A 17536-nucleotide genomic window follows, 5' to 3' on the forward strand; every position below is an offset into this window, starting at 1 on the left:
GTCTGTCCTCAGTATGCCCTGGGCATATCCCCAGGATTTTGGTGGCAGCCGTCCATGGTACTCAGGATTTGGGTGATGTTCGGATTCCCTCCCTTGATGCCGCTCCTGCCCTACCACTTCCTGTAGCACCCGACACGAAAACCATCTAGATGATCAAAAATGAAATGTATTCATGTCTAATATCAATACATAAAGCAAAGGTTGAATACATGATAACCTGTCTATTGTGGGCCTGGCAGCACACCACCCATCCCAGCTCACATTCCCGTCCCCCATTCTCGACTAAACCAGGCATTCCTCACCGAGATATAGTTGACAAGACGGGACCGGAGACTGTTGGGAAGTTTATATTCCCGGCTCACTCTGTCCGCAAAGTGAAGCGAGTCTTCTTTGGTGGTCAGGATGCTTGGTTTATGAAACAGGTCCGGTGGGCCTTCAGGCGACAACGGAGAGCTGGACATTGGGGTGGCCATCGCTAGACCACTGCCAGAATCTGTGTAAGTCGATTAGGAGATTGGTTACAACAATTTTGGAGTGTCCACTATTCACGTACAGTCACGATACCCGCTGGATGTCCCGCCCCCGTGTGATGTTTCAAAATGGCCGCGGACCTGATTGCTGGGAGTGGGGGCTCCCAGAGGTCGAACCGGAGTCTGAAGGCCATGCTCTTGGATACGGTGAGGGTGCTGACCCAGAGACGGAGTGTGTTGAGGCTGGTGCCCATGGTGCAGGAGACTTTGCTGACTTGGGAGCTCACGCGGAGGGTGCTGGTTTATCTGTGTGAAACTGTTGGTCTGGCCGTCGGGGTTGAAGACATTCATTGCCCTATTGTCGTGTCCAGGGCTGTGATCAAAGCCTGTGTCGTACTCAGGGACACCTCTGTCCCCAAAACTCATGCTGCTGAAGAGTGAGGAAGAAAAAAAGACGCGACCTGAGCGCGACAGGGTTTTTAATTACCATTCCTCAGTGTCACGTGCCCAGCACTCTTTTTCATCCCTCTCCCTCTCTGTGCCGCCTTCTCGTTCCCTTCTGGTTCTTCTGCCATGGATTTTCCAGTTAAACGCGAGGCCGTGAAGCAGGAAGTACTAGACGTACCGCCCTCAAGCTATAACCCTCGTCGCCGGGCTGCTGTTGATCAGCAACAACGCACACAGAGGTAAGTCTATGGCCAAGGAACCCATACTGAGATTTTTGACTCGTCTTTTTATAGGATTCTTGCAAGTGGTGCTATCGATAGCCAAGTTACCGATTCACAATACGTCAATGCTCTGGTCTATGCCGGGAGCCCTTCCAACTCGGACAACTCTGGAGACTCGCAGTCTCAGCCCTTGGAGATACCATCATCACCTGGGTTTGAATCACAAAAAGACATCGGTTAAGTGCTCAATCCAGAATTGTCTGAATCCAAATTACTTACCTTCATATCAGAAAGACTCGAGGACAAGCTGCATGAAGCAAAGCAAGAGGTTTCAGAACTTGAAAACCGGCTTCGTGAAGCAGGACCATCGACTGCTCCACAGGAACCACCCAACCCAGTGCACGCCCGCACTCTTCAACTTTCGGCGCACGAAGAACATGTCATACGGCTCTGGCGCCGCCAACGCGAGGCTGACGAAAAGGCTTGGATGAATCGGGTAACGGAACTCGAGCAAAACTTACAACGCATTGAAAGTGATCGAGAAATCTTGTATTTGAGGGTTATGGAGTTGGAAATGGCATGTGAAAACCACGGCGTAACTGTATAAAGTAAAAGCAGAGGATGTATAGTAAACAGACACGAACACAATATTCTAAATCACTTCAGAGTTTCGAAGTGCCGCAAGACGATAATTCGTGGGACGTGAAGTGACAGTCGGGGCAGATGCAACGTTTGAGGTTGAGGCTGCTTTTCGCAAAGCTTTCTTTGCAGCAATGGTGGCCTCGGCACTTGAGCGAAGGGTCGAGTCGACAGGGAGAGGCTGGGAGGGAATACGGAAACGTTGGAGGTGCATGGCATCGCGCATCTGGGCGGTATTGACCACTCGTTCGTCGGGGTGGTTTCTGTGTTCAATGACAGCCTTTGTGCGATGTGTCTTCTCGCGTTCTTCGTAAACTGATACCTGACCTGACGGCTTGCAGTTGGCCTGTGCACATGGATGCTGGGTGTTGACTGTACAGAGAATGGACTGGAAAACCGAAGGAAGGGATTAGCACTAATGTCTACGACAACTTCAGTGCAGCTTACCGAAGCTTTGAGCAGCTGCCATTCAGCTTGAAGGTCCATGTACGGCATGCCATAAGGCTCGGCCACGCGCTCAGCAGAAGCCAGTCGGACAAGGACATGGCGAGGTGGCATATGAGACATAGCATCCTGTGCAGCGATGATCTCTTCCACAACAGCCAGTGAGCGAACAGAGTTGAGGGCGTCAACAACGACACATGATCCAATCTCACAATGGTCACCGTTCTTGAGATCAAAATGGGTGCAGGTCTTGAACAGCTGTGAATCATTTTTTGGGTGCACTGATGGCAGGCGTGAGGCCGTGATCAGGTCGGAGAATTTGCAGGGGCCCTTCTTCGCAAAGTGACATTTGGCTACACAATAGAATTCAATATTCAACCTGTGGACAACACGAGAAAGACCTGGCTCACCATTGTAAACAGAGAGCTTGCTGTTTAATCCAAGGTAGCTAGAAACCGTGGTTTCCGTCCCGACCATATCCCGAGGTTCGTGCCCAGCCGTGACCCACTGTTGACGATCGAACGAGAACTCGCGCTTCGCCAGATCAGTGTCGACTGGTGTTGTCCGAGAGCGTTGAAACCACCCTCCACTGACAAGGTGTCTGATCCGATTCCCTTGCGCAAATGCTCGGGCGATATCACGAGATGGGGCTTGACGGTTTGAGTGTATGCTTTTTGCTCGGATGATGGCGTTGAATGATTCGAAGCCCTCGGTGGCGAACAGTATAGCTGGGCCAAAGCATCGAATGTGTTCAGGGAGATGGACCAGAATATGGAACTTCGGTTTATTGAACCACCGGTGCGTCCACTTGGCCGTGGTCAGGAGAAACGTCTCAATCTCCCTCTCGAGTAGTTTCTATCAAACATGAGATCAGATGTAGCTGGCCGTGAAGGTAGGAGAGCACATACCACATGCGCATCAATGTCCTCTATCTCTGGCTGCCAGACAAGAGGAACCGGCTTTGATAGGCTCACCCAGGTGTTGTAGCACTCCGGGGACACCAGGTGCAACACAAACGGTGCCACCTGTGCGATCGCTCGAAAATCTCGGCCCACCAAAGAACCGGCGTACTGGACAAGTGTATGGCCTGCCAGGCGTGAAAGGCCTAGTCCAGAGACATCGAGTGACGAGAGGCGGGCTGCCAGTATATCTTTCTTGGCCTTCTTGTTCTTGAGTTGATTCTGAATGACATCCTTCCAAAAATATTTGACGAATCCCAGGAGCACCACATGAAGGATCTCAACAGGGGTATCGCAATGAGGGTCCAGTCCTAGGTTTTTGCGGTAAGGGCAAATCAAGCTTGGAAACCGTCTAGAGCTCACCTTTGATTCGCCAAACAGGGCTAATCATTTTATAGATGTCTGATGTCACCGGGCAGAGTAGCAACAAACGCGTCCAGAGTTTCTTGCTTTGTGTGAGCGCTTCGTTTGGCCTTGTAGGGACTGGAACATCTGTTCAAGGAAATGTAACTGGAAGGTGTCTTTGATCCCGGTTTTCGTGCGCTTCTTCTTAAGGTTGGTATTGTTGCCGACGATGCATGCATCCGTGTAGAACGACTTGAGTTGGGGCGATCGTTTCCGAACGGTTTCTGGCACGGTTGGTGTCGCGAAGAGCGAACACTAAACCAAACCAAAGACCAGTGATGCGGAGCAGATAAGAGCGGCGAGTAAGATAAGAGCGATGAGCGACGAATGCAGATGAAGGCTGAAGCGATGTATTGACGAAGAGGTCAAGCTGAGGAAATACAGAGGGATCTACCTAGCTTATATACCTATTCTACAGTCTACATAGCCGCGATGAGTCAAGATGACGAACAGATGGTGAAATGCAAAGAAACAATAAGGAGAGTCACAAGGCTGCGCAAAGGCTGCGCGAAGAATAAAGAAGACAATAACAGAGTAACAAGGCAGTGCAAGAATGGAGAGAACAATAAGACGTAGGGCAAAGGGCATAACGAGGCAGTGTTCCATGGGAGAAAGTGTCCGTGTCGAGAGTAAGAGCAAAAATGAGAATAAAGAAAAGGTGATAAGGGCGATGAAAATGATAAGATAAGATAAGGGAAAATAGGGGCTCGTACTTGCTGTTCACGACATTACCCCCCTTCTAAGCCTCATCGTCCTCGATGATCAACGGTAGGCGGCGTCCAAGTTCCCAATCGAAGTCGGTAGGCGGAGCGTCGGTGAAGTTCTCGAGTGGACGCCAGGGCAGGGAGCTGAAGATGGCGGCGGAAATCCGGCGTGGTGCGGAAGAGGTGTCGTTGATGGAACTCCTTTACGATCTCCGGCGCATGCTCCAGGTTCTCCTCCGGTTCCCAACTGTCGTCCGTCGACCCGTAACCTTTCCAACTAACCAAGTACTCCAGTTTGCGATTCTTCCCTCGACCTCTCCAACGGCTGTCCAAGATGTCGTGAACCTCGTATTCAAGCTCCCCCTCCAGTTCGACAGGCTCAGGCGGAGGTGGCAAAATGCCATTGACATCATTGCCTTTCCAGGGGGAGAGCTTGTCGACGTGGAACACAGGATGAATGCGGGAGAGGGACGGGGGAAGTTCGAGGCGGTAGTCGAGGTCGCCGATGCGTTCGGTAATCTTGTACGGGCCGAGTTGGAGGTCGCCGAGTTTGCGGGACGGAACCTTGATCTGGATGTCCTTCGCGTTAAGCCAAACATAGTCGCCAACCTTGAATTGATGAGCCGCTCGCTTGCCGGACTCGTACGCATCCTTCTGCTGGGCCTTTTCAAGACGTAGGGCAGCTTCCACGTCCTTGCGGGCTTCTTGTAGCTGCTGAATACGTTCATCAACGGGGCGAAGGTCGGTACGTTTGCCAATGGGGATGTTGAAGTGGGGAATATATCCATAGAGAACTTCGAAGGGTGAACGAATCATGGGCGGAGTGGACGCGGGAGTTGATCACGAATTCAGCCATCGGTAGGTGCTTGTCCCAGTCATCCTGTCGGCGAGAGACGTAAAGGCGAAGATACTTCTCGATTTCCTGGTTGGCCCGTTCGGTTTGTCCATTGGCTTGAGGGTGATAGGCGGTGGTGAGGTTGGACTCGATTCCGAGGCGCTTGAGGAGGGTGCGCATGACCTTAGAAGCGAACTGAGGGCCTCGATCACTGATGAACCGAAGTGGGAGACCATGGAGACGGAATACTTCACGGTAATAGATGTCTGCAACGCCTTCGGTGGTGATGTCGGATGTACAGGGGAGAGCATGAAGAACCTTGCTGTAGTGATCGGTGAAGACGATGATCGCGTCGTGTCCATGGGCTTCCGGTAACTGGGTGATGAGATCGACTCCTACTGTCTCCCAAGGCCCTTCGGGAACGTCCAGAGGCTGGGTGGTGGCTCGCGGGTGCTGGGTATGCTTTCTCCGGGCACAGACATCGCAGCCGTCGACGTACTTCTTGACGAAGGCCCGCATCGTGGGCCACCAGTACTGTCGTTCAACTCGCTCGAGGGTTCCGTGCACTCCAGGGTGTCCGGACGTGGGGTCGTCATGACACTGCTTGAGGACATCGCGCCTAAGTTCGTCGTCCGGGGGTACGTACACACGGCCCTTGTAGTACACAAGGCCGTTGTCCTCCTTCCCATTCGGGAAGTCCAGATGTGAGACGGCGAGGTCCTGACTTGCGGAGCTGGGCGAGTCCATCCAAGACCTGAGATTCACGGGCGCTGGCTCGACGCAGTCGGTCTTCGAGGGGGTTGGCAAGGGTGGTGTGAACGGCTGCGAGCTTGGCGAACAACTCTGGTTTGAGAACGACTTGTTGCCTGTTATCCTCTGCGTCTGCGACCTGATGAATGTCAAGGCGGGACAGGGGGTCGGCTTGGGTGTTGGCCTTTCCGGGACGATGGGTGAGCGTAAAGTTGAAACGGGAAAGATAGAGGGACCACCGGGCCTGTCGTCGACTGAGGTCTTGTGCTGTGCGCCAGTATTCCAGGTTGGAATGATCGGTGACGATCTCGAACGGTTTGGGGAGTCCTTCCAGGAAATGTCGCCAGTCCTTGAGTGCTTCGATGATAGCCAGCATTTTCTCGGTCGTAGATTTCGTAGTTACGTTCGGCTGGTTGCATGGAGGCGGAACGGAAGGCGACAGGATGCCAGAGTCCATCGTCGAGCTTTTGAAGGAGGGCTCCTCCAGTAGCAAAGCCAGAGGCGTCTACTTCAACGCGGGTCGGTCGGTCAGGGTCCCATAGTGTCAGTATTGGAGCGGAGGTGAACGCGTTTCGGAGGGTGTCGAAGGCTTGTTGTTGCGGTTCGTTCCACTGCCAAGGGATGTCCTTCTTGGTGAGGTCGTTGAGAGGCCCGGGCGATGGTAGCAAAGTCCTTGATAAAACGGCGGTAGAAGTTGGCGAAACCCAAAAATCCACGGACGGCGCGAAGGTTGCGGGGAACAGGCCAGTTGCGAACAGCTTCTACCTTGGCAGGGTCCATACGGACTTCTCCCTCCCTAATGACCAGACCGAGGTACTCGATCTCCTCCCGCTCAAACTCGCATTTCTCCGGACGAAGGTAAAGGTCGTGTTTCTTGAGCCGATGGAGGACCTCGTGCACGACTTGGCGGTGTTCGTCAAGGGTGGCCGTGAAGATGAGAATGTCGTCCAGGTAAACAGCGACCTTTCCTGAAGCGATGAGGTCCGAGAATATTGAGTTCATGAGGGCCTGGAACGTTGCTGGGGAATTGGTGAGGCCGAAAAACATGACCAGGGGTTCAAAGAGTCCTTGGTTGGTGGCGAACGGCGGCCTTCCATTCATCTCCTTCTTTGATGCGGATGTTGTTGTAGCCCCATCTGATGTCGAACTTGGTGAAGTACTTGGCACCGCGGAGTCGGTTGACGATGTCGGAGACAAGGGGAAGGGGGTACCGATTCTTCACCGTGATCTTGTTGAGCTTTCGATAGTCCTGGACAAAACGGAGCTTACCATCCTTCTTCTTGACGAAGAAGACCGGGGAAGCGAGGGGTGATTTGGACGGACGGATGTAGCCTTTCTTGAGGTTCTCCTCAAGGAATCGGTTCAACTCCTCCTGCTCGTTCTGTGACATGGGGTAGACCTTGGTGCGCATGGTGGCCGGTGCTCCCGCAACGAGATCGATGGCATGGTCCCAAGGCTTATGTTCAGGGAGACGATGAGACTCGGATTCGGAAAAGACGGAAGCGTACTGTCGATACTGGGGTGGAACCATCTCTTCGAACGTTTTCTGGGGTTTATCCTTCTGGGATTTCTCGGCAATCTGCTGGGAATACGTGAAACCTGCAGCGCACCAAAGTTCGTCTCCTGTATCCTCGATCAACCCCTTGCGAACCCACTTCCGCCGGGTCACTCGGTTAGCGCGAATGCGGCAAAGGGGCGGTTCGCTTGCATCGAGATCCAGGAGTGGGCTGGGGAGTGTCGTCAGAGACAGTGGGAGGAGGGGAATCCGGGGCGGGATCAATTTGTTCGATGATGGCATCTCCCGATGGTGGTTCCTTCCGGGGGGGTTGAGCATCCTCGTCAGGGACTTCTTCGATGGTGACGCTGGAGATACGAGGTGGGGGAATCTCCAAGGTGCCCTTGCGCCAGTCGATCTGAGGGTTGATCTTGCGAAGCCAGGGGAGACCTAGAATGACATCCTCCCCTCCGAGATCGGTGATGAGGAAGTCTGTCCATTCGGAGTAACCGTCGACTGTGAGTTCTAAGCGAGCGAAGTGAGTGATGTGACCAGCCTGATTCGGAGTTCCATCGATGTTAAGAAGTCGAATGGGGTGTCGGAGGGGGTAAGCGGTGATCCGGTGTTTCTCCACAAAAGGTTTGTCCAGGAATTTGCCGGTAGCGCCACAGTCGATCATTGCTGCGGGGTCCGCCGTACGGTTTCTGCCTCTGAGTCTGATGCGAATGCGAAAATGCGAAGAACCGGGATGTATTTCGCGAACAGAGCTAATAGTACACGAATAAATTGAGTCATATTCAGAGACGGCGTACGACGGTGAAAAGGGTGCATGCTTTGCAGCACGAACAAGCACCCGTTTCAAAAACCCTTCTGTTGGATGTTCTCGAGGCGCTCCAGGATGTCCTGCTGGTTCTTCTGAGCGACCAGGAGATCGGCGAGGGAGACGTTAGACGAGGTGGCAGCAGGTGGAGCAGGCGTGGCAGCAACGGTAGCGGTGGGCGTGGGAGAGTCGTCAAAGAGCGAGAAGGGAGCTTCTTGGGTAGCAGCAATGCGACGTCGTGGGGCGAGTCCTCGGGCCTGGCGGATAGCCCATGAACTTGTCTTGGCAGACGTTAGCGGAGTGGCCGAGACGCTGGCAGTGGTTGCAACGAAGTGAGCCGTGGTTGCCGTCCTTCTTGATGTGGGCGGAGGATCCGCAACCAAAGCATCGTCCACGCATTGCTTGGAGGAAGTCCTCACGGGAACGGCCGCTAGGTCCAACACGGGTCGCGTCGATGTCCATCGCATAGGGGTCACGGGCCGGGGCAGAGCGAGACGAGGCAGTCGGGGTCAAGAAGGAGGCGCTGCTTCCGTGAAACGTAAAATCGTTCTGGTTGACGATGTCGCAGTAGTCTTGAAGGGTCTTGGGCTTGGCATCGTCCGGTTTGGTGATGGCGATAAGATCCAGCATGAGGTGATCGTTGGAACTGAGTTTGCGACGAAAACGTGCCATACCATCCTTCTGGGATAGACCGGTGCGGGGAAATATCTCCATGAACTTGGCTGCGAACTGGGAAGCAGATTGTTTACCCTGGGTAAGGGCCTCGAGCTGGGCTTCAGCTGCTTTCTCCTGGTCGGCGGGTTGGAAGCGTTTCTTGAAGGCAGCCACAAAAGTGGACCAATCGCCACTGAAGGGCCAGGGGTGGGCGGCCTTCTGAGCAGCGTCGGCAGCAGCCTCGTGGGCGGCAATCTGATCCAGGTATTGGACAGCCCAGGAGGCAGCAGCACCCTGAAGGTACGAGAGGGCAGCTGAGATCCACTTCTTGTCATCTCCTTTGAGTTCGGACTCGGCGGAGGCCCAGTTGGTGAAATAGCGGAGGAATCGCTGGGTATCACCAGAGTCACCCTTGAAGGGCTCAGGTGCTTTGACGGGGCTTCTAGTGGAAGCGGTCTTAGCAGCCGTGAGCTTATCCAGGGATTGCTGGATACGCCTGGTAGTCTCTTGTTGCTCGGCAAGCAACTTGAGAAGAGTGGTGTCGGACATACTGAGATCGGGGATAGGCTTTGCGGGTTTGGTAACGGGGTCTTGTTGGACGAGCGGCAGAGAAGTGGGTGGGGATAATAAAGATGGTGATAAGGTGGAAGTGGGAGGTTCGTTATCTGAGCGTTGGGCAACAGACGTGTCCTCCGACTCCCTGGGGATGGGAAGTGGTGTGAGGGCGCGGCGAGGAGTGAGGGTAAGGGCTGTGGTGGGGGTGGAGTGTCCGGAGCGGCGGAGACTTGTTACTGCGGGAAGGGCTTCTGCTAACGCGGCGTAGGTAACGTGAAAGGGGACGGGTGTTTCGGAGTCTTCTTCTTCGGATTCGTCTTCCTTGTCGTTGTCGTCCTCTTCCTCACTGTCTTCTTCAAATGATGTTGACGGAGGGCGAAAGGACTTCGGTGCGGTACTGGTGGTTGCTGTTACTGGGGCAGGGGTAGAGTCGGCGGAATGGAAAGACTGGGGAGAATCTTCTGGTAAGAGCTGTGTGACAGTTGGCGGCGGAGTTACTGGTGGGGATTTCTTCTTCGATTCTTCTTTCCTGGATTCGGCAATATTCGCGGGCTTTTACGGCGTTGTCGGAGGTGCAAACAGCAGCGTAGAAGCTGGCTGTCTGGAGGCGTCGTAACTGGTGAAAGGTGGGCCGGAGACTGAGGCGGTAGGGGCAGGGGGAACTGTCACACTCTACAACCTCTTCCTTGCTATCGAGGTGGCAGTCGATGCCAAACCACTTGTCAGGGTTGAGGTCTTTACTAGAGGCGAAGAAGTGTGGGTATCCTGCGCAGCTAATCTTGACGGTGTCGGAAAACCAGAGTTGCCAGAGTAAGACCTGATCGGCAGGTCAACCAGAGTGCCAGGGGATCCGGAATGCAGGGACAACGATCGGCGTTGCCAGTGCACGGGGGTAGCTTGACCTAATGTCGCGAAGAGCGAACACTAAACCAAACCAAAGACCAGTGATGCGGAGCAGATAAGAGCGGCGAGTAAGATAAGAGCGATGAGCGACGAATGCAGATGAAGGCTGAAGCGATGTATTGACGAAGAGGTCAAGCTGAGGAAATACAGAGGGATCTACCTAGCTTATATACCTATTCTACAGTCTACATAGCCGCGATGAGTCAAGATGACGAACAGATGGTGAAATGCAAAGAAACAATAAGGAGAGTCACAAGGCTGCGCAAAGGCTGCGCGAAGGCTGCGCGAAGAATAAAGAAGACAATAACAGAGTAACAAGGCAGTGCAAGAATGGAGAGAACAATAAGACGTAGGGCAAAGGGCATAAACGAGGCAGTGTTCCATGGGAGAAAGTGTCCGTGTCGAGGAGTAAGAGCAAAAATGAGAATAAGAGAAAAGGTGATAAGGGCGATGAAAATGATAAGATAAGATAAGGGAAAATAGGGGCTCGTACTTGCTGTTCACGACATTACCCCCCTTCTAAGCCTCATCGTCCTCGATGATCAACGGTAGGCGGCGTCCAAGTTCCCAATCGAAGTCGGTAGGCGGAGCGTCGGTGAAGTTCTCGAGTGGACGCCAGGGCAGGGAGCTGAAGATGGCGGCGGAAATCCGGCGTGGTGCGGAAGGGTGTCGTTGATGGAACTCCTTTACGATCTCCGGCGCATGCTCCAGGTTCTCCTCCGGTTCCCAACTGTCGTCCGTCGACCCGTAACCTTTCCAACTAACCAAGTACTCCAGTTTGCGATTCTTCCCTCGACCTCTCCAACGGCTGTCCAAGATGTCGTGAACCTCGTATTCAAGCTCCCCCTCCAGTTCGACAGGCTCAGGCGGAGGTGGCAAAATGCCATTGACATCATTGCCTTTCCAGGGGGAGAGCTTGTCGACGTGGAACACAGGATGAATGCGGGAGAGGGACGGGGGAAGTTCGAGGCGGTAGTCGAGGTCGCCGATGCGTTCGGTAATCTTGTACGGGCCGAGTTGGAGGTCGCCGAGTTTGCGGGACGGAACCTTGATCTGGATGTCCTTCGCGTTAAGCCAAACATAGTCGCCAACCTCAGTTGGGCTGCAATCCTTGATGAGAGGAATCAACGAGAAATCAAAGCTGTAGGCGTACCTTAATGAATGATTTCAATCGGTCAAACGTACGAGTGACAACGTCGACAACCGCAGCCCCAGCCTGGGAGGCAGCCTGTGAAACTCGTGATATCCCAGAAGCGATAGACGATGCATCTGAGTTTGCATCGTCATCATCTCCGTCATCACTCTCACCCTCGCTATCATCACTGATGTCCCCCGCCGAGTCTTTCTTGTTCCCTTTGAACCCCTCTACCCAACATGCACGACAGAATAGACGTCCGCGAAGGCCGATATGGCACGCAAACTCGCTTTGCATAGGGTTATCACCAAGAAGGGCAAGAATGATTGGGAAAGTGAGAACTGGTTCCTGGTAAACACAGTCCCAAGCCCATATGCCGTGCTCCTGACAGATGCTAGACTAAAGTCAGTCCACTAAAGTCGATTGATAGAAATCTCCACTCACTCAAGTTGTGAGACAACACCGTCCATCATTTCCAGTGGCGGAGCAATGTTAGATGTGCACAGGAAATGGATATTGTACTCTTTTTGGCACTCCGAACGAGGAAGACCAGCTGGTGTGAACAAGAAGCTGTTGTGTGCATTCCATTTCTTCGACGAGTTTCCGGATGTGTCGTCGCAATACATCCAAAGGGGGAATGCCATTACACGGTACCCCTTTGCAAGACGACGCCATCGGTTGCCAATCGTGGGGTCTGTAAGGGTCCACGCCTCCCATTGGCGTGACACCGGGTTAAAAATGCCTGTTTCCAAATGGTCGATAAACATTAGATATCACTGAACAAATGGGCGTACCAGTTATGGATGTGGGTGGAGGTGCATTGTAATACCCGTTGGCGATGTCTTGACACAATACCGGAAAGCTTTTGAAGAACTTTGAGATCGGCACCACGAACGTATTAGCCTTTGAAACCAACCACCCCGTGCCATTCCCGTCAGGACAGGCTGACCAACAGCGAGCATGAAGCTCGTATTCCTGCTGCGACCGAAGGAAGAACCAGCGTTCGGGAACGCACACGCTGCCATCCTTGAGCATGGCTGGTTCGAAGACGAAATAATCCTCCCCACCAATCCTTGCCATGGGAGTTCCCAATGAGGGATCAAGCTCGTCGAGCCATCGAGATGCTTCAAATGACTCGGAGAGTCGCGACCCAGTAGAACGAGGGTAGAAGTGGAGGTCTGGGCGGATCCGTGGATTTGCAAATTCCTATAGTGAATGTCAATTCCAACTGGGCCTCTTGATTGAAGGCGCCCTGCCCTACCTGTGCTATAATTTGGGAAAGGTCGTTGACGTAGTAGCGATGTCCAAGGGCCCCATCATATCGGAAGGACTGCACTCCCATTAAATCCTGCAGCTTTGCAAAGATCGTCGCCATGCTCGATGTCGAGGGAACGTTGGGGACGCCGTTGATCCTGAGCAACCACAAGATCAAGTCCATTTGCCGCTGGGAAAACACAGAACGAGGTAGGTGCATTAGAATATCTAAAGTACAAGCCTGGAGTAAAGTCAGTTACGTGAATTGAGACATGAACAGATAATGCCGAACCACATACAATTTTGTCTGGCCAGGGATACCAATCAGGAGAATCTCCTAGCACATTGCGCGTCCGAGCGCGTTTGGATCCTGTATCTGATGGTTCGGGGTCATCTATACACATATCACACCTTGGTCAACAGCAAACGGTAAGACAAGAACTCGACTTACCTCCAGTAACCGGCTCGAACAGGTTCTCTTCCTCAATGTCCTCCTCCGACCGGTCTCCGTCGTCTTCGGTGTCCGAATCACAGAGGTCTGGCGCATTGACGAAGTCCATGAGCGCCTCCGCCATCAACGCCGCTGTTTGTTGCTCTTCGGTCGCCTGAATCGGATAGTCGAGGTCTTCGGGATAGAGATTGTAGTCACCAGGAAGAGGGGGCGGTGGAGGGTCTGGGAGTGGGTCCTCGATAGTCGGTCCAAGGCCTCCTGGGTGTCAGACTGCGTAGAGAAGGTGGTTGAGCGCGTTTCGGGAGATGTCGGCCTCGAAACGGTCGCCTTGTGGGCGGGTTTCTGGTAGACGACGTTGCGCCTCTTCCTCCAATCGCTTCTGCGCATTTTGAGCCCGTGCACGAAGGGCGTTTTTGTGAATTGTCGTCTCTTGATGACGGATTTGCTCCGTTCCGAATTTATATTCTTTGGTGCTGTCGTTGCAAATAACACATCGCGCTCTGGCTTTCCCCCCCTTGCCGATGATGGAGGTCCAAACTGGCGCTGAATGTGAGCGATGTCGAGTGAGAAAAGAACAAACACACCTTGCTCGTCAACAGTCGCCGGTGCCATTACGTCACGTTCACGAGTTCACAAGGCCCGAGTCCCTCGCAGTCTGAAGATGGGATGTGGTATGAGTTTAGGATGCTTTCATGGATGCACTCAGGTCATTTTCAAGATATATACACTCAGGTTGAACTTTGAAGACATATATACATTGAAGTGACTCGATGCGCGATCAAGACGATTGTAGTGCACCGGCAGGATGATCGTGACCGCGTCCTGGGGACATCCCACTTCTGGACGTCCCCCGATCAAACTCAACCTCTGGCAGTGTACTCGCGTCTCTCACAGTTTGTCCAGCCGTTACAGTAGCAAATTCCATTTGCGAAAATTCTGTAACGGCTGGTTTCGAGCCTAGAGCAGGACTTGACCAGGCCTTATACCACCAACGATGTACACCAAGAATTGTAGTAACCTGTGGGCCAATTAGCGCACTCCTGGCAGGTTACAAGTCCATCTATGGAAGGTGTAATGATTGAACTCATGCTCACACCCAGAAATGTTGAATTTTCTCATAAATTATTTAACAATATGATAGAAATCAAGTTACAACTTTTATCACCTATCAATCCCAAGTAACCCCTCTAATTAGAGAGGTAGGAGGACCCCTCTGTCATGAATAGCAGGTATGAGCCCCTATTTTTTCTTATCTTATCTTATTGCTTTTATCTTTCCTATTGCCTTTTCTCCATTCTGGTTTCTGTCTTTATTGATATTCTCAACAGGGACTCTTTCTCTCATGGAACACTGCCTCATTATGCCCTTTGCCCTATTCCTTATTGTTCTTTCTTCCTCGCACTGCCTCGTGACACCTCATTATTGTTTCATCCTTGTCCTTTGCGCAGCCTCGTGACCTTTCCTATTGTTCTTCGCCATTGTACCATCTATTCGTCATCTCAACTCATTGTGGCCATGTAGATTGTAGAATAGGTATATGTCAGGGTGGGCGTGTGAAGTGAAGTGAGGCAAAGTCTGAGATGGAGGGGAGACTTCGGGGTCGGAGGTTAGCCTTGGTCTCACGTTATAAGAATGTGTACCCTTCGTCAAGGTTCCTATGGCTGGCTAGGCCGACGGACTGGACGGACACCTTGCGGCGAGAGCGCAACGTGGAGAGACGACTGGAGCTAAAGGCTCGATGGTCGAAGACGTTGAGAGAGTTAAGTTAGACTTAGGAATTCAGACAAAGGATTTACGAGTCTGTTAGGAGTCGTCCTTTCATCCCTCTTGATCAGTCGGTTGTTCATCTTGCTCATCCTGAATATAATCACCACATCTTGTTGTGAGATCCTGGATGAGTGCTTCGCGATCCCTCATATGGACATAAATGTCCATCATAAATGTCTGTGTCTTGAGGAACGAACTGACCGGGGTGACGACGGAAAGTGCTGCTGATCCCGAAATGATGGCACACCTATCCTTCATTGCAGTGAGGACTTCTTCCGGGTACAACCCAAACTGCTGCAGTAACACAAATACTCTTCGTTTCATTTCCTGCAAAGGTTCTTCCACCTTAGCATTGCAACTGGCGAAAGACTGCAGCTGGACAATGTTCATATGCCGTGTAGTTTCCATTTTCAAATCATAGGGAAGTTGCCTCCACGGAGCTGATCTATTCCTGTTAGACAAGAAAATCACACCTGATCAACAGAAATGGGATACTGACACATCATGTTCTTCTTTGTATTGTGTTGCGTTAACGCCATCTGGTCGTGATTGTGCCGTCCTCGAGCTTACTGTTACGTGCCTTCACTGTCTGACAGTCCTTGTCCCTTTATAGTTATTTCAACATGATTGCCGCTCGTAGTAGGGAATCAATACCATCATCACCCGTCCGGTTTATCAGATAACCATGTTCATCACATCATGAAAAAAACATCCCTCAACCACTATCGTCAATTTTTCTACTTCTACATGCCGCTGAATCCATGAACCTGTGAGCAGTGACGCTCCAATCAATGAAAAATCGAAATTGTACTCCAACGAAGTGTTCCGCTGTAATGGCAATGCTTCTTCTTTTCATGAATTTATTGACGATCATGACGATGTTGATAGCACCCTGCCTTTACCACTTTATTTCTTACTTTATGATCACTTCCTTTCACTTTAAAGGTGCTCTCAACCTGTCTCTCCTTGTTCTTCCGCAACGACAACGTAACAAACATGCCCTCACACTGTAAGTATGCGCATGATGGCTTTCCCTAAATAACACTAACATAAATAACAGTCCCTTTTCCTTCACTTCCCATGGAACTGCAGTATGAAATTCTAACTGAGCTTAACGCACAAGACCTCCAAACTGTCAAAGCGTGCGTAGGAAATCTTGCCTCTGATGAGATTCTTCATCGTTTCTGCAAGCTTCTGTCCAGTTTTGGACTTGATCCCCAGGCCTTCCGTGACGCTATGAAGCAATACAACGCCATTATTGCTGGTTCCGCCGCCCTTGCTGAGTACCGTCGCTGAAGTATTGTTTGGCAAAGAGCTCGCCGATGTGAATATGCTTGGATTTAGAAGTGATGGCCGGGGAATTGACTTGGTGAAGGGTCAATTTGTCGTCGCAGATGAAGAGAAATGGTTGAGGGACAGGGAAATTGTTAATGATGAGGAAGAGGCACATCCATAGGCCCTGGTCTCCTTGTCGGAAGCCCAATCAGCATCCGAGAATCCAGTGGCCGAACGAATGAGGTTTTTAACTGTCGCGTCGATATCTTTGAGAGTGTTTGGCGTTGGCGGAGATTTAGATGGTCCAGGCGGCGGACCATTGTCGCCCAATTCGACCGGAATCGTGATAGCAGCACCAGTAACTCCAGAGTAAACGCGAATGATGGTTGTATTATTTGTAATGTCGAGGTGGATACTGTCGAAGACTTCGTCCAATGCAGTCATATCGCTCCGTGTCGTGGTGTATCTGATCTTCCCTTCGTTGTCCCGCTTCTTCGCATTCTCTGCCACCCATGCGTTCACCCCCACGTCTTCACCACCCGACAAGTGACCCGAGTTTCCAGCACCCCCAGATCTGGCGAGGTTGGAAATAACGATGTCTCAAGTGACACTGAGCAGGCAATTCCTGTGAGACTGCCAGCGAAGAGCTGTTGGTGCAGGGCGAGGTCCTTTCGGCGATTTGGGACGTGAGAGATGGAGTTGAGTCCGGCTTGACCCATGGTTAGGGAGTGGTTGTTGGCATTGCGCGTTCCCGCTGTTGACAGTTTGTTGAGATGGTTGTCCAGGCACAGACGTCGTGGCGGGGTTGGTGGCATCATTGTTGGCAGAAGCCTGATGCTCGTGAACGCTTTGGGCGTTTTGATTGGGATTACCTCCCTGGTCACCAGGAGGCTCAGACATGTTCATTTTGGGGATAGAAGCTCAGGGCGAGAACGAGATTCGACAAGGCGGGTAAGATTTCAGCCGGTTTGGAGCAAACCGGGGCTCATAACCTGTTGCGGTGCAGGCTAGAGTGAACCAGACAGGGACAGGGTCAGATAGTGGTAGAGGTCTTATTCTGTAATGAGCGTGTCTATCGAGTAATTAATATGTGTGTGTAGTCATGTGATCGTAAAGGTATGGGTCCGAACGATATTCCACAACATTCTCTTGTATCCCTTGTTCCCAATTCGGACATCTTATTGTTCTACCGTATATAGACATCCGCTTTGTCTCCAGATGTATATAGGTAGTGACTGCAAGTGAGAGTTCCCCCATCCAACTCTTCCCCACTTGCAGGTATGTCCTCATCGTACTTATTTATATCTGTACTAATATCATTGAACTCTTCCCCACTTGCGGTGGTACATTGTC

At 52.0% G+C, this 17536-nt stretch overlaps 5 protein-coding genes across 5 annotated transcripts; 2 read left to right on the plus strand and 3 right to left on the minus strand.

Annotated features, from left to right (window-relative positions):
* Positions 1-599: 599 nt before the first annotated feature.
* Positions 600-1745, plus strand: CC1G_15425 (hypothetical protein; the record flags this gene model as incomplete). The annotated part of the gene is made up of 4 exons (XM_002910102.1): positions 600-907; positions 968-1156; positions 1211-1374; positions 1429-1745. 4 exons carry the CDS (start codon positions 600-602, stop codon positions 1743-1745), a joined length of 978 nt encoding a protein of 325 aa, XP_002910148.1.
* A 45-nt stretch (positions 1746-1790) lies between these two features.
* On the minus strand, positions 1791-3571 carry CC1G_11482 (hypothetical protein; the record flags this gene model as incomplete). The annotated part of the gene is made up of 5 exons (XM_001834916.2): positions 1791-2165; positions 2225-2574; positions 2632-3076; positions 3130-3491; positions 3544-3571. The coding sequence occupies 5 exons, from the start codon at positions 3569-3571 to the stop codon at positions 1791-1793; spliced, it is 1560 nt and encodes a 519-aa protein (XP_001834968.2).
* Positions 3572-14959: 11388 nt separating this feature from the next.
* Positions 14960-15447, minus strand: CC1G_15426 (hypothetical protein; the record flags this gene model as incomplete). Its single annotated transcript, XM_002910103.1, has 3 exons — positions 14960-14998; positions 15110-15348; positions 15408-15447. 3 exons carry the CDS (start codon positions 15445-15447, stop codon positions 14960-14962), a joined length of 318 nt encoding a protein of 105 aa, XP_002910149.1.
* A 457-nt stretch (positions 15448-15904) lies between these two features.
* On the plus strand, positions 15905-16204 carry CC1G_11488 (hypothetical protein; the record flags this gene model as incomplete). The annotated part of the gene is made up of 3 exons (XM_001834922.1): positions 15905-15917; positions 15969-16050; positions 16111-16204. The coding sequence occupies 3 exons, from the start codon at positions 15905-15907 to the stop codon at positions 16202-16204; spliced, it is 189 nt and encodes a 62-aa protein (XP_001834974.1).
* Positions 16205-16285: 81 nt separating this feature from the next.
* CC1G_11489 (hypothetical protein) lies at positions 16286-17083 on the minus strand (the record flags this gene model as incomplete). Its single annotated transcript, XM_001834923.2, has 2 exons — positions 16286-16757; positions 16818-17083. The coding sequence occupies 2 exons, from the start codon at positions 17081-17083 to the stop codon at positions 16286-16288; spliced, it is 738 nt and encodes a 245-aa protein (XP_001834975.2).
* Between the last annotated feature and the right edge of the window lie 453 nt (positions 17084-17536).

The sequence above is a fragment of the Coprinopsis cinerea genome, assembly GCF_000182895.1.
Source record: "Coprinopsis cinerea okayama7#130 chromosome 12 map unlocalized cont3.12, whole genome shotgun sequence".
Taxonomy (NCBI): domain Eukaryota; kingdom Fungi; phylum Basidiomycota; class Agaricomycetes; order Agaricales; family Psathyrellaceae; genus Coprinopsis; species Coprinopsis cinerea.